This window comes from Lycium ferocissimum, chromosome 1 (assembly GCF_029784015.1).
Source record: "Lycium ferocissimum isolate CSIRO_LF1 chromosome 1, AGI_CSIRO_Lferr_CH_V1, whole genome shotgun sequence".
Taxonomy (NCBI): domain Eukaryota; kingdom Viridiplantae; phylum Streptophyta; class Magnoliopsida; order Solanales; family Solanaceae; genus Lycium; species Lycium ferocissimum.
Genome location: NC_081342.1, coordinates 44,363,675 through 44,380,103, shown reverse-complemented (window position 1 = coordinate 44,380,103; position 16,429 = coordinate 44,363,675). Strand labels below are relative to the sequence as shown.

Below are 16,429 nucleotides of genomic sequence, written 5' to 3'. Positions count from 1 at the left end.
CATGATTGTCGGAAGACAGGGTGTCTACTAAAACGAGCGCATAAGGGCGCAAGGAAGTAGGATAAGAAGACAGAATGTAAAGCACAATGATTATCATTGACTGGCCAAAAAAGGGCAGCCCGGTGCACTAAGCCTGCTATGCACGGGATCCAGGGAAGGGCCGGACCTCAATGATTATCATTGACGGACCAGAATAATTAGAAAACTTCAATTTCTGTTCGGACAGTTCATAAAAATAAAAGATTAACCACAATCAAAGCAGCGCTTTACCAGATTTACACACTGTCTAAAGGAAGTCCTTTTTTGGAAACCAAATCTGCTAAAGTGATAAAAGTAGAGTTTTAATGTTATTTAAGACATTTAAGGCTTATAATTCTCTTTTGCTTTTGTCTATTAGTAATTAGCCCCTGTAATTATGCATCTGCTTGATGCCTTTTTTCAATGAAACAACTTACTTCATCCAAAAAAAAAAAAGACATTTACGGCCCTTATCACCTCTAAATTTCACATAACCAGCAATCTTTGGGGTCAAGGGTAGTAAAGGTCTCACTGTTTCTACCAACTGTAGTATGTTCACTGTTAACACTTCAAGATTGCACATGATGTCAGAAATATTAGAAGGCAAAAGTCACGAGGCTTCAACTCCTAGCTCTAGCTTACAAGTGACAAACCCTACTCACAATTGCATTAACACAATGAGCTTATTTAAAATGTGTTTACCAATACGAAAAAAAGAAAGAACACACAGCTTATAGAAAAATGGTATTGGAGATTGAGACCATAACATATCAAGTAATTCCTGGCCAACTGTCTGCCAACCTTTCACTCTCCTGATTTCAAAATTTGAGGTTTCAGAATGAAATTTTGGTAAAATGGAAAATCATTAGTTTAAACGCTAAATCAGGAGCAAGCAACTACCTGCAGCCGTTCATAAGCTTTCTGCACTGCCAGAAACTTCTCCCTCCCCTCAGGATTTTTGTCTGGATGATACTTCATTGCAAGTTTTCGATATTGTCGCTTGAGCTTTTCTTCATCAATGTTCTCAATCTGCTTAGAAATATTAACTGTCTCCTGTGATTGTCTTTTGGGAGCATCATCTCTTGATACCTCATCCAAGGAAATTTCCAATATTTTGCAAGCCTCTTCTTCCGAAAGATCCATGGGTCTCCGAGTTAACTCTTCTCGCCACATAACCAGCAGCGATTGCAAGAATTCAATGTGTTCAACAATCGGCCAATTAGGAAAGCGAACTTCATCACATAAATTGCGAAGGTAATAACGGTGGCACCACATCTCATCCCTCAGCTCTGGATACGTCACAGGTGGCATAGGAGCATATTCATACAAAGAATGGCAATGTTGTGACAACTTCTGTGTAAAATCACCAAGATGCTGAAGGACCTGCAGAGAAAGAGGTAAAGTTTAGCAGCAACTCACAATATTGATAAGATACAAGGAAGGTACATCAAAATCCTGTTGGTATGAATAACCTGACGGATAAGATTTTCAGCTCTCATCTTATGCGTCCAAATAATCTCTGGAGTGTCAGAGTCAGAAACCATTGCTGCTGCAAATGCAGCGGAACCGCTACGTTCCAGAACATAGAGCAAGGACTCAGGTAAAAGCCCACCCAAAACACTGCGTTTTGCCAAAGGCAAAGAAGAGGAGACAGCGGCTTCTTCCCCACCATGAAATGCTTGATGAACATGAGTCACTGAGAACAGCTGAGCAATTGAGAGGAGATTGGATCCAGGATAAGCTAGAGCAAAGTAAAAGGCTCCAGTGCTATATAGTTTTATCATTGCCTTGGGATTCCTAGTAACAATGGCCTTCAACAAAGAAGCAGCACCTTCTACAACACTCGGTTCTCCAGAGAGCATAGCCTATAAATCACCATTTTAAAGAAGAATCAAATGAGAGACAGTAAGAGAACATCCCAATATCACTCTATAAAATTGTAATCCGAGCTTGAGACTTTAAAAAACTATCAGAAACGAATATGAAGAGAAATCCCATCTGGTACAGCGTAAGTAAAGCTTAAAGCCATTATATCCATATAAAAAGGATAATCTTCACATTGAATGGTGGTTCAGGTACTAAATGCGTTCAATTAGTTAATCATGCTGACTTTCCTAACTTAGGCTGCTTATCCTACACGAACCACCTCTTTCATTGAGGATGAACTTAAGGAATTTGCATTTTCCAAATATTACTTGATCCAACCCAAGGAAAAAAAAAAGGAACCAGTCAGGACTCATAGTTGAAGGATCATTTCCTCCACCTTATTCTTGGAAGTGTCAGAGACCTTCGGAAGTCCGACAGCCACAGCTTGCCCACTCCCTCCGAGCATTTTCATGCATCAAGCTTCTCGACTAGAATCCAACATTTAAAAAACAGCTAATTCTCAATTGGATTTCTTTCCCCACTCCCATTTCAAGCTCTATTTTCAAGTGATCTGACGAGTATTAAATCTAGAGCCCCAACTGTTCAATCTTATGTGTCAATCCTTATTCTGAAAACACAAGGCCGAGTCAGTTATTTCACTGTGGTATTCCAACTTGGACAAAAGAATATGATTAAATATTACACGTCTCTGCAAAACCTTCTACATGAATCATAGGGATACTGGAAGGAGGAAGAAGAAACAATTCAACAGAGCCTCATGGGGTATCAAGAGGGCATTAAGAAACTTTAAATGCTATTGTCATAGTTGTTATGTAAACAGAGATAGAGCTGTTCAAGTTTGTTTCAACCTTCGCATTGACTTTTGAGCATTCCGATGGATATTCGGAATCTGCAACCTAAGTCTCTTTGTTTCAAAATAATTTTATGTTGGCCAGTTTCTTACCTATCAAGGCGAAAAATCTTAAAAGAAATTAGTATCACCTGTATCTAAAACAAACCTTCTCTACGACATCAGAAACTTTTTCATACTTCCACTAGAAGAAACCATGTTTAAACAGAAAAATAGAATCAAGATATTTCAATGAATACCAATTCACACACACTAACTAATATTGCATAAAAAGAGAAGGAAAGGATAAATAAATGAAATAGAAAAAGCAACAGCTACGCCATCAGAATAAAATTAAGAGGCAAGTTGTTCCTGAGGCGCAGTTGTCGTTCTTCTTCTAAATCCACACAATGAGCTGAAACTTCAAACTTTGGTCTAATATAACCGCGAAGATAACCAAGGACTCTTTTAATATAGAAAAGTATACCAAAACAAGTCAAATATATTAACCTGAGCAATATGCGGAAGGCAACGTGGACTTGATAAGATTCGCTTGACCCTAGGTGTTGGTGTAACTATCTCTCCAGCATCATCTATATCCGAGTGTGCCGCAGCCATGCTGTGTAATATGCTCAATGCTACTTCCCCTACCTGGAATGCCACTTCCATTTTGAGTGATCACAGAGGTAGTAGAATTAGAAGCATGTGACAAACTGTTACTATGTTCTTTTTTTTGAAACTGGTAACTTTTTCTATATTTCATATGTAGCAAACAGTACTTAGGTAGTACTGAAACCGTATTTACAATAAAGTCTAACTTTTACTGCCCCTCTCTATATTGTATCTAAAACATCAATTATATTGACAGTATCATTAGAGTAGATCTGATTGCACCAAAAACACAACAGCAAAATAAAGCTTAACTTGATCTTCTGCACCCCATTCTCCACATTCTCAAAACATCTGGAGTTTCTCTCCTTCCAAATTGTCCACCAAATGCAAGCAGGGATAATTCTCCATCTAGTCCTGTCCTTTGCCTGTAAGCCTGTTTCCTCCCAGCTTTTAAGAGCATCTGTAACCTTCCCAGGCATGGTCCAGGAAATGCCTTTGAGATTAAGAATAATTCTCCACAGATGAGCTGTTATCTTACAGTGAAGGAAAAGATGGTTAATTGTCTCTGATGTTTCCTCACACAAAAAGCATCTGGAACAAAAAATGAAACCTCTTTTCATCAAATTATCTTGTGTAAGAGCTGCTTCTTTAGCCAGTAGCCACACAAAACAGGCAACTTTGTGAGGAATTTTTGTTTTCCAGATGTGTTTCCAAGGCCAGTTGGCTATCTGTTGATTGGAATGATTCATCAACTTGTAAGCTGCATTAACTTTGAATAAACCCTTACTGCTGCCTTGCCACCATAATACATCTTCACCTGTCTGTAGTCCACTAAACTGCTCTAGTGTACTAAAGAATTCAACCACTCTTTGCACTTCCCAGTCATTGATATGTCTTCTAAAAATGATGTTCCATCCTTGAGGTGTCCACATCTCTGCTATAGTCCTTTGCTGGTTTAGAACTATATTGAAGATATCTGGGAAGACCACATCTAATCTGCCAATTTCATGCCAATTGTCCTTCCAAAAGCTAGTTTTACTCCCATCAAACACTTTGATCTTGGAATTATCCCTCAAATCACTCCACAGTGTTCTAATGGATCTCCATAGGCTAACCCCAAATGGTGTAGTGACCTCCTTAGTCATCCATTTGTCTTCCTGTTCATACTTTGCTTTAATAATATTCCCCCAAAGGAGTTGATTCTCGTTGGTGAACTTCCACAACCATTTCATTCTAAGAGCTTCACTCAAACTGTTACTATGTTCTCAAACCCCTATACACGTACATGACAATATTTTAACACATGCAGAAACAGGCTCCAACTGTTTCCTCCGTGATTAGGCATAAATCAGACATGTAGTCACTATTAAAATGGGACGCTTTGAAAAACAAGTATTAGATGTATTAAAATGAAAGTATTGTGATACCTGGATTGGAGTGAGAACAGGAACTCGGACAGCCAAAGCCCACCTAAGCTCACGAATTTCTCGTAACTTCTTCCAGTCTAGCATCCCAGTAGCCCAACATCTTGTGGTCCAATCGATTTCCTTTTTTGACCAGAGTCTCCTAATAGCGTCCTTCTCCACTGGTCCAGCTTGCACACCATCCTTGTCAAGAAACATCCACTCCTTTAAGGGTTCCATAAAAGCAGTAGCAGCAATCAAATTCGACTGCAGAGGTATAGCTGTTCTTTCTGAAGCTTCATGAACTACTGTTAGTAGATCAACAGCCAGTACACAACCTCCAACCAAGACACATGCCTCTACATTAGTCAAAACCTTCATCAAAACCTGCGTAAGTTGGGAAATATTGAAAGAATAAATATGACTCTCAAAGTTGGACTCTTGCCAAAAAATATTTTGATCAGACATAAAGGTGTAAAATTAACAAGAACTTGTGTGATTTATAGAACTAAATAGACTCTCTCCACAACTAAATGGATTTCCAAGTAACAGTTCAGGAGTCAATTCATTAAAATTCCTGTAGGATGGTAACCTTTCCAAAAATTGTTCCCAATAGATAAGATGGCCCCACTCTTCACTACACATCATATGACAATAGCTAAGATAGCTTACATTTGTTTATTGGCTGTCAATTGCATTAAATCCATTTTCTAATATAAAGCGTGTTTGAGGAACAGTTATTACACGAGAACACAAATTATACTCTTCAGCATCAGAAACCAGCGTTGAATAATAATAACAAGCCTAATGAAATACATCCATCAGAAGCTTTCCCATTAATAAATGGTTCTTGAAGATTTCTTTATATCTTTTTTTTATTAGGACCTATAATTAGCCCAACAAACCTCACTCTCTGTTTTTCTTTTTACTCCTTATACTTAGAAGAAGCAATTTCTTTCTTTTCCATTGACAGGTGGTGTTATTCAAAGATCAACCACAGCATTTGCTGTTTTTCCTGTGTAACCTTATACTTAGAAGAACCATTCGTCTTGTCCTTTTCCGGACATGTACTGTTATTTAAAGACAACCATTAAATAGAAATACAATAATAAAATAAATGAGATGCACCTTTAGAAGAAGAAGAAGACGGTGACGTAAAGCTCTATCATCAGTCCGGTCCAAGAGAACTGTAATGTGTGCTGCGCCTTCAAATGAGCCAACTGTGTTGTAGTGTTGTTCATAAACAATTGCCATGGCCCGTGCACAGAGCTCCCTGACCGAGGAGCCTCCCCCTCCTCCAAAACCATCTAATCTTCCCATATCGCACCAATCATCAGAAGCACCCAATTCATCAGGAATAGCACCATCCACGGTAAGCCCAGTGTCAGCATCACATAGAAACCGGTGATACAGTGCTCTGAAAAAAGCAACAGGGTCACGCAGGGGAAAATCTTGTGCCCGCCCACTTGTGCCACTCTCAAGAAGTAAACGCAAATAGTATTGACCTACGCAAACTTCTTTTGATAAGCTAGGATATCTAACAGAAAACTCGCTGTAGTTCCACGATATTTGAGGCGCATTATCTTGGTCGATTATTGAGTCTCTATTTGCCCCTCCAGGGACAATATCTTCAGAGCGTTCTTTTTCAACATCTAGATTACGAACCTCAGCCTGCAAAGACTCTCTCAATTCCTGCCTGGTCCGCTCATTCCAAATTAAGTCAGGACGGTTATGGTCAAGACTGAAAGCTCGCCAAAATTCTGGCCAATTCAGTAACAACCTTCCACATCCCACAGGTGCATCTTCGACCACTACCTGTGCAGGAGCTGGAAGGCCTGTATCCTGGGAAATTGCACTAACATCGGAATCCACAGCATTTGCAGCATTTGATTCAGCCAAGTAATGTGTGCTTGTTGAAGGACCGTCAGGAGCAGGAATGGTTGACGACTGCTCAGTTTGAGGAACAGCAGCAGCAGACAGCTCACCTTGGAAGTATTCACCTGCATTCCCAGCTGAAGAGTGCATGGCTGGCACCTGTCCAGAGATTGAATCAACAGCAGCCTTTTGATAGCCATCAGAAGTTCTGAAAGGGGCAGCAGTTACAGCAGCTTGCTCACTAACTTCATAGTTAGTACCAGAAGGCAAAGAATGCCCTTGAGATGTGATCCCTTTCCCAGGATGAATCCTCCTTTGCTGAAGTAACCGTCTGCGTCTCCTACTCAGCATTGAATTTTCCTGGTCAGATACACCTTCAACTGGAACCCCAATGGATCTAGTGTGCAAATAGGCAACAAGTCCTGGAGGCAGAACTCTAGATAACAGATCAAGAGCAGGTTGATAAGAGTCAGCCCAAAGAGCCACAAGTTGCCTGCTAACTTCACGTCGCTCACCAGCAGGAAGGTAGAGTGCATGCAACAAATGCCGCAGTAGTGCACCATCTCGCAAAGCAGCGTCACGCATTGATTCTGCTGCAACTGCATCTTCTTCAGCAATTGTTCGCATAATGACAGCTACTGTTTCTCGCACGCTTTCGCCAGGATGTCCAAACAATGCAAACAACTGGCGGCGCAAGCCAGCTACTAGACGCAGTAACTCTACAAATACGGTATACTGGGTTGTTTCTCCATGTGGTTCACAGATCATTGCCTCAAGAACCTCAACAATAGACATTGACAATAGTGGTGACACTGATACAGGCCTTAACCGATTTACCAGAATTATAAGATTACTTTGTTGAGCAAACAACACAGACTTGGTATGCATTATTGTTGCATGCCATTCCCCTTTTGTATCTGTATGCATATTAGTTTCCCCTGGACCACCACCTATAAGTACCGCCACAAGGCCTGCAGTTTCACCAGCTACTCCTTCAGACCCATTTCTAAGTAGACCCATTATGCGACCAACGGCAGCAGGAAAAGACATCACATGAGAAGCAGCACTTCTTGATGAAAGCAACCTACGCAAACAAGCAATGAAACCCATCACTGTAGCAGCAGCTTTAGGAGAGGGTGGGGGCAGTGATGGTGCCTCTGGTGGGAGATTGGGAGCAGCCGGAAGCATTGTGATCAGAGCCATTAGCGTCACCTCAGGTACTTCAATACCAGAAGGTACTCCACCATATGGAATACATGCATTAAATTCTCGTATCCTGCGCCATAGTTTTGCTCTTGATCCAGGAATAGATCCTCCCTCAGCCACAGCATCTTTAGCGGCTGCTGCCAAGTGTTTTAAATGCATAGTTGCAGTTTCCAAGTCAGCAACAGGTTGTTGTGAAGCGGAAAATTTTAAGTGGAATCTGCCACACGGCGGATCAATTCGATGACCGGGCATTGTTAGCCTTGGTAGCACCGGTACGGGACACTGGCGCTACACAAAACAAACCTCCATATAAACAAGATTTCTAAGGGGATACGATTTAAGCAAATCCATGCATTGATGTCTGAACGTGTACGGAGCAGACATTCAATCCGGCCCCCTGGAAAGGGGAAAAACTATTAATGACCAAGAAGAGCATGTCCACTTACTTCTGTTTGCAAAACATCACGAACTGCTGCAAGTAAGTTATCACGAGACGTGCTAGCATATACCTGAAGAGAAAAAGGACATAAAGCTAAAAGCCTAACGGGTCACGAGTAAATAAACAAAATAGACATCTGGCAAATTCAGAAAGACACACATTAATTGGGCATCCATCATTAAATTCGATAGCAAACATTTGGGGCTCCTCAGCAAATCGAACAAGGGCACCAACAGCAGAGAGAGGACGCACAACAACTGCCTGCAAGCATTTGTTATAAAGTTTAATAACTTTTTATATAAAATAAAACAAAAAGAGCATCATAACAGATTTCTAAAGTAGGAGATCAAGCAGGACATAGAGATCAAGCAGGACATAGATTTGTCCCCTATACCTAGTGCTCGGTTGGGGGACAAGGTAAATGTAACTAAGAGACATGCCTGCAGTAATAACTCGAAAGCTATTGCCCATATTGCTCAGTACTTTAGGTCATCATGTCCATGGACAACACCTCTTAGACATGCCACAAAATTATAGATAATTCGGCAATGCAAATTATGAAATCACTTGAGTGTATATGTACTGCTGCTGAACTTTTAAAAATTATCTTCTTTTTTTTTTGTGATGAGAAAGGTAATGGTTTTATTAATGAATACCAAAAAGTACAAGAGAGGAAGAAATTTCAATCTTAAGGTTGAAGGAGTACAGGAGATCAAACAATAGAGTCAAGAACAGATAAAATGCTCATTCTACGCCATAAATAAAGGCTCTTCAAACAGCTAGATTTGACATGTAAGACAATGTCTCTCCTATCATTAAGACATCTATTGTTTTTCTCCTGCCATATCCAGAAATTGCAAGTAGGAATTGCCTTCCAATACTGTCTACTGTACTTAGAGTAGTATTATTCATAACATAGTAACTTTTAAGCATTACTATGTGTTTTGCTTTTCAGCCTGATTGAGGAACAGAAATTATATCTTAAAATTTTAACTAATATAAAGAATGAGTTAACCACAGATTTATACTTACTCTTACATGTCCTATGTATGCCCTATTTTATGAATGATCTAATGAGCTAGCCCATAATAGGACGAGGTTTTCATTGTGCATGCTATTTGCAGAAGAGATGATGTTTATAACAGACGAATAGCCAGGGAATCAACAAAATTTGAAACTGTGAAGCACTTAAGAGAGTGGAGCTTGTAGAATTAAGGAGACGTAGCTAGAATATATGCACATCAAGTTTCACCCCCAACAAGATGAGAAGGTGTAATGAGATTAGACAAGATTGTTGCAACTAAATGCAAGCACTTCATATATCCACACTCAATCTTTGGATAAAGTATGATAGATGAAAGATGTAGCACATATAATTAATTGAAGTAAATGGATGAATTGGAGGAACACTACGGAATGGTTATGCAATAGGAACATAACTAACAAAATAGAAGGCCTACGGAATGATTGTAAACCCATGATGCTATATGGAGTGAATGTGGGGCATATTCACAAGATGAATGTCATAGAAACACGGATATAAGACGAATATAATATCACATTAAATTGAACCAGATCAGAGTAATCTAAACCAACAAAGGGTGCAAGTAGCTAACTGTTGACAATCAAACCCTTTGTGTTGAGTAATTGCGCCTCGTTTCGTGTTTTAAGACTTTGGATAGGTTGGTGTTATGATTTGGGACTTGTTGGTATGGTTGGGTTGGGCCCAAGGGGCTCGGGTGGTTTTTGGCACCATGGAACAAAAGCGAATGTTGTAGGAATCACTGTAGCAGTCTATTGCAGCCAGCAGGGCTGTAGCACTTCTCAACTGGGGCCAGAAATGGTGGATGCACTTTCCAAGTGCAGCCGGCAATAAACGGCTGAGTTGAGTGATCCCATTTCATTCTTCACCATTTTTAAACTTGGGGAGCTCAATTTTGAGAGTTTTTAAGCAAGGATTTCATCTACAAGTTTGGGGTAAGTGACTTAAACATAACTTTTGAGTTTAAATCAAGCATTTGCCTTAAGATTTAACATGGAATTGATCGGTGAAATTAGGTATTCATGGCATAACCCCTAGAATCACTAATTTGATGACCTGAACACCTAATGGAACTCAAAATGAAAATCTAGGCATAGATTTGAACTCATGGGGTTATGGGTAACCCAACTATGAATTTTGTTTGGGGATTGACCATGTGGGCTCGGGGTTAACTTTTGGTTGACTTTTTAATTGACTTCGACTTAGACCACGTATTAAATTATGAAATTGAGCCCAATGACATTGTCTGACGTCGTTAAGTATTACTTTGAATATAGTTGATCCATTTGGAGGATTCCTGGCGTTGTAAGGCTATCTTGGAAGGTTAAAGTTTCGCTTGGATCGAAGTAAGTTAAAATTTTGCGTGTAAGTTGTCCACAACCCAGTTATTGCGTGTGGATTGGATCTATCCCTCATGAGTCACTAGTCTTGCAGAGCCCTTGATAGCGTGCGCGCAGGGTTTGCTGGTCGAAATTGGTGGTTTCTGAGTAAAGTTTGAATCTTTATTATGTATATTGATTCTTGACATTTTATTAGGCATTTTTTCAAAAAAATGTTGGACTTGTGCATATCTTTATATGTGCATTTGTTATATGTTGTACCTGAGGTTAAATGTGCTTTCGTGCATATTATTATCATCGAATATAATGCTTGCACAGGATATATTTTGGAAGATTACTTTCCATATTGAGTCTCGCCGCTACTTCGAGGGGGAGGTCAATGATACTTACTGAGTAAGCCCTGTCTTCACCCCTTTTGTTCCAACCAAATTCAGATCCGAGCACCAGTACAGCCCGTGAGTGAGAGCTTGACGTTATTACAGGGATGAGCTACCAGCCTTGTCGCAGTAGCTTAGGGTTTATGCATCGGCTTTGACATAGTTGATGTACTTTTTTATTCCTAGTAGCTCAAAACTAATCTATATCCTTTGGGGTTGTTATGGACAGCACTTGTATCAGACTATGAATTTCATTATCTATTAATTTCCCTTTTAGACAGACTCCTATTAACTGTAATTGGCAATGTGAACATCGTTTTAACTGTTTGGTTTTCCTAACAGGGTGTTGGGTGCCCATCACGCTTTGGTATATTGGTTGTGACACAAACACAAAATTGGTTTAGCTATACCCTACATAGACGTCCAAATACACCGATTCATAGGTGCATTAATGCAATACTAAAGATGAAACAAAGGGGACAAGGAAAACTCAAATCAGATGGATGGAAGTTGTCTCTAAAACACTAGTCTCTTAAAATCAACGCAAATATAGTACTGACCGAAGAAGGAAAAAAAAAAGATCAATGCAAATTTAGTTAATAACACAATACATTGATAGCAAAGGATTCATATAGATGATACCAACTACCTTGGATTAAAACTTATTTGTTTTTTCAACAGTCTTTCATTCTACTAAGTGACTTCTATGTCCTGTGTTGGGATAAATTTACATTTAGAGAAGAACCTCTAACTTTAGAGAACTCCAAATCTTACCTTAAAAGACATTATCTAGTACGAAAATAAAATGGAACTGAACAAAGCGAAATAGGTACATAGGATTAATTTAGCTAAAACCAATTGTATTGATTAATATGTTTATTGTCTTGCCTTCTCTAAGTGGGCATTTGGCCATAGATTCCAAATATTTTTAACTTTATTTGGAATTTATGGAGTTGGAGTTGAAGATGATTATCCTTTTTGCAAAGAACATTTGAAATAATGTTCATACTTGAATGTACTTAAATACAACTTCAAAAGTGAAAAGTGAGTTGGAAAACAAGTTATAAGTTGTTTTTCAAATTTGAAATACAACTTCAAGTTGGATTTGGAATTTTCATGGCCAAACACTAATTTTCAAATAGAGTGAAATCCGGAAAAAAGTGAATATTTTTTATAGCCAAACAGGTCCCAAGTATGCTACTGGACCAAGCATGACCCAAAACTTTCAAATGATAGATAAGTTTTTTCTTTTGCTAGGAGGAGACGAGCTGAGGGGAGTAAGAATAAAGATTTGTATGAGAAAAGGAGAAGAGTCTCAAACATAAAATTCCTGGAAAAAGAATAAAACAAAAGAATATCCAGCTTACTTCATAGTTCTCGGGTCGTCTTTCCACAAGTGAGACCTTTGTGAGAATGAGTTGACGAGATACTGCATCACCATGTTCTCCGAGGCCCCCTTTTGGGCCAATAGACAAACTTACTCCTGGAGTATTCAGAGTACCCCGAGCAGCAGAGCGCAATCTTGTTACTAGCCAAGCTCCACAAGGAGTTTCATCTGCCCCAACAGCATCTTTAGCTGAATTTAACATCAATGTAGTCAAACAAATACGATGACATTCTGTGAGTACAAGGATTTCACAAGAAGAAAGTGAGTAAATGTATAATTAATTATTATCTCAAGAGATACCTCTCCTATTTATGTACTCAGATACAGCCAGAGCATTAGAACTGTCGACAGTTAATCCCACACCCACCATGGATGTCGCAGTTTTAGTCTGATCAAAGATTTAGCAAATTAAACATCATAAAAATATGATTACAACAATAACAACAACATACCCAGTGAGTCCCACACATAAAAATATGATTAGAACATAAAAATGACTCATGGTTAAGGAAGTAAAGTTTCCTTGGATGAGAATCATCCTGATCCAGAGTCAAAATTTAATGACTTGGATAGCAATGCAAGGGCATTTTTATTACCAGATTTGATATGATGGCAGCATTTGTAGTTCCCGAAGCAGCTTGGAAAGCTTTAGATTTTCTTCCATAGAGCGAGCAAAGAACAAAACCTCCGTGATCTGTATTTTTCTTACCATAAGGGTCAGATAGCAGGATAATTGCAGGAGAGCCCATGTCTCTGAAGTCCAAGCACCAACGAAGTTCTCCAGATCTTAGCTCAATAAGCTCAACTCCTATATAAGTAATTTTCAACTTCTGCACCCCCGAAAAGGAAAAGGAAAATTATCAATGACTACTTTATGTACCGGGGCAGGGGGTTTGGAAGGAAAAGAGGAGAAGGGAGAGGAATACAACCAGTACAGTCTCTATCATACAAAGATTCCAGTATTAGTGTATCCATTACTTAACTCGTCAAGTTGACACGGAAAAAGCAAATAGACAATAGTAAAGCAGATCATCAAAATCATTAATGCCAAAGCATAAAGAGGATTAGGCTATTAGCAGCAATGATCGGAAAACCCTATTCCGGCTTATGTATCAAGATTAGGCTATTAGCAGCAGAGAGCAGAGATCAGGACTCGAGATACTGTTGAAAATGAAAGCACATAAGCACCTGTCATTAATTCCTTACAACATAGTGAAAAAGAAAGCTAATAGCATATATTCTGCCACCTCAAGCATGGATTTTTGGGAGATGAGCTAACTCTTGAGACATCAAAACATAAAGAAAATTAAAGATTATTTATCACAATTCATCAATGGACAAGCCCATGGAATTGTAGGCAATTCACTAAATATTTGTCAAGTACAACTCCAAAGCATTCAGTAATTCAATTAATGAACATTACTCCTCTGTCCCAATTTACATGACACTCTTTTCTTTTTAGTCAGTCCCAAAAAGAATGACACACTTCTATATTTAGTAATAATTTAACTTTAAAATACCCATTAACCCTTAATGAAAGGATTTACAGCCACACAAATATCTATGGCTCATTTTAGATCACAAGTTTCAAAAGTCTTCCTTTCTTTCTTAAACTCCGTGCCAAGTCAAACACCCTCATATAAATTGGGACGGAGGGAGTATAACATACAGCCAACAACGATACTAAGTGCCCCTACTCAATTAGAAGATATAAATGTGTCACGCATTCAGATACCAGACACCTGTGACCCCAACTAAATCCAGAAGAATAACTGCCTAGAATGTATCACAACTGGGATAGCAAATGAGACAGAAAATAACTTCACTTGGAAATGTTTTATATGCTCTACAATAAGTGGTCCAGTAGTCAATGGATCTTGCAATAACCAAAAGAAACGAAAAAAAGAGAAGGGAAAGAGACATGCATAGAGCAAAATCTCAAAGACTAGAATCAATTATAGAAAGTGATAACTTCCTATAGGTTAATGGGCTTAATCTGAAAGCTTACAGCAAGATATCTTCTTTATACATGAAAGACGATTGCTGCTTCATCGTAGGATATTTTAGTTGCACCCAGACTTAGCCCATCTCATCATCAGCCAAACAACTATCCACTCAAATCCCCATTATAGTAGACGAAATAATTTATTTTTGATACCATGGTGTCTGGGCTAGCTTGTGCGCATCTCAATTAATCCACGAGCACCTGCTACATTGCACCATTATAGGTACCGGGTAACCCTATCCACCAAGGCTTGGACAGATGAGAGAATCACCTTGTAATTTTGCATCTGCTGGGAATTGAACCTGAGACCTCATGATTCTCAGCCCATTAACCACTAGCCACACCCTTGGGTGCTAGTATAATTGTCCAAGTTGATAGATAGTAGTGGATTGAAATAAACATATATGAATATAAACTAACAATTTCTTAAGATCAACTACGCATCATAATCATTTCAAGCCAGTGTTGTTCTCAACTAAACCCAAGTACCTTATTCTACTTTCCTAGTTCAGTACAACATATAAGCGCTATTAGAGACACAGCATTTCATCAGATATTATCACAAAAACAGTAAAATCATATATTTGCAAAATTAGAAAGAAATATACTAGAACTAGTCAATTTGCCCTGAAGCAAATAAGCGGTCCACATGTACTTTCCACCTTAATAATATACACTTGCAGCCAAATATCATAAAAGATACCCTAAATGGAGAGGTCAAAAACAACTTAAAAAGCCAATAGCAAGGATAATCAGTAATGAGCAATAAATAAATAGAGGGTAGTGAAAGATCCTACAGACGCATCGAATCATCATTTCTCACTTAACCAATCTCATTGTTCCTCTATTAACTCAAAACTGGTGTTTCAACAACATCCCACTATCTTTTTCCCAGGGTAAGTACATTCCGTTAGGGAACACAACTAACGTATCTTATGTTCCCTGTATGAATTCTCACTGTATAACATAATAATACTTTTACCAAGCACCAATAGGACAAGTATGTTTCACATAAGTCACCTGATGGTCATGAAAAAGTTAAGGGAACAGAAGCATCTATTATAAAAGCAATTATCTACACCAAGACTATGAGGTTGTTTCCAATAGACCCTCAGGTCAAGAACAGCAATTCTAAGCAGTCCAGGAAAAAAAAAAGAAATAACGAAAAATGAAGAAGCCATGGCAAAATACTATATAAAGCATGACAAAGCAGTCGGAAAAAGGAACAATAACTAGCACAAAATAATACGATAATCTACGGCAAGACTGCTAGCTATTAATATGACAGGAGGGGGTAAAAAAAACACTTACAAAAGGGACCCAGTCAGAAGTCCTCCTCTTTAGATGCAAAACATTGAACTCAGCCACAACTCCAATCTTATTCCACCTTATTCTATGCAACTCAGTCAAAATACTCGCTCTATACTTAGACGAAAACTTCATAGCCTTAAACTTCCCACGGCCATCAGTCCTCACACTTATAGTAAACTCATTGGAACTCTCATCCCTCCCAATAATAGGTGCAGCACCATCATAATCACTCCCAACATCATACGAATTAGTCACTGATAATGTACCCGGATCAAGTGTAATCAAAGCGAAATTTGATATGCAGAAAATCCTTTTGTATCGACCACGCCACGAGTGTTTAATAACCATGTAACGAGCCAAGTATTCGGGCTCTTCGGATGTGGATTGAGAAGAAGGCTGTTGTTGTGCGTTGTGACGTGTAATGGAATCCATTTGAGGAAGATATTGAAGAGAGTAAGGCTGTGGTGGATTAGGGCGCAGGAAATACCATATTCCTGAACCACCGCTCGGCCCTGCCGATGACGGTCTTTGCCGTGACTGATTGGCACCCAGCCTTCAAATTTAAAAAATTATTTTGTCAAGCAACTCCACCAATCAAAATCCAAAATATATCATGACAATTAAGGTATATATGTGCCCTTAGGACAAATTACAAAATCCCATTCGGAAAACCCTATCACTCGTCAATTAGGAAAGAT

General features: G+C 38.9%; 1 protein-coding gene across 2 annotated transcripts in view; it reads right to left on the bottom strand.

Annotated features, from left to right (window-relative positions):
* The window catches only part of LOC132054631 (dnaJ homolog subfamily C GRV2), a 31,255-nt gene extending 14,832 nt beyond the window's left edge, over window positions 1-16,423 (bottom strand). For both annotated transcript variants that reach the window (XM_059446610.1, XM_059446617.1), the window contains exons 1-11: window positions 15,732-16,423; window positions 13,012-13,245; window positions 12,716-12,803; window positions 12,396-12,604; window positions 8,429-8,530; window positions 8,277-8,339; window positions 5,878-8,118; window positions 4,774-5,136; window positions 3,245-3,385; window positions 1,491-1,883; window positions 919-1,401 (exon numbers count right to left, since the gene is read on the bottom strand). In XM_059446610.1, the coding sequence (XP_059302593.1) occupies window positions 919-1,401; window positions 1,491-1,883; window positions 3,245-3,385; window positions 4,774-5,136; window positions 5,878-8,118; window positions 8,277-8,339; window positions 8,429-8,530; window positions 12,396-12,604; window positions 12,716-12,803; window positions 13,012-13,245; window positions 15,732-16,163 (4,749 nt within the window). In that variant the 5' untranslated portion in view covers window positions 16,164-16,423. The remainder of the gene's footprint in view (window positions 1-918; window positions 1,402-1,490; window positions 1,884-3,244; window positions 3,386-4,773; window positions 5,137-5,877; window positions 8,119-8,276; window positions 8,340-8,428; window positions 8,531-12,395; window positions 12,605-12,715; window positions 12,804-13,011; window positions 13,246-15,731) is intronic.
* Between the last annotated feature and the right edge of the window lie 6 nt (window positions 16,424-16,429).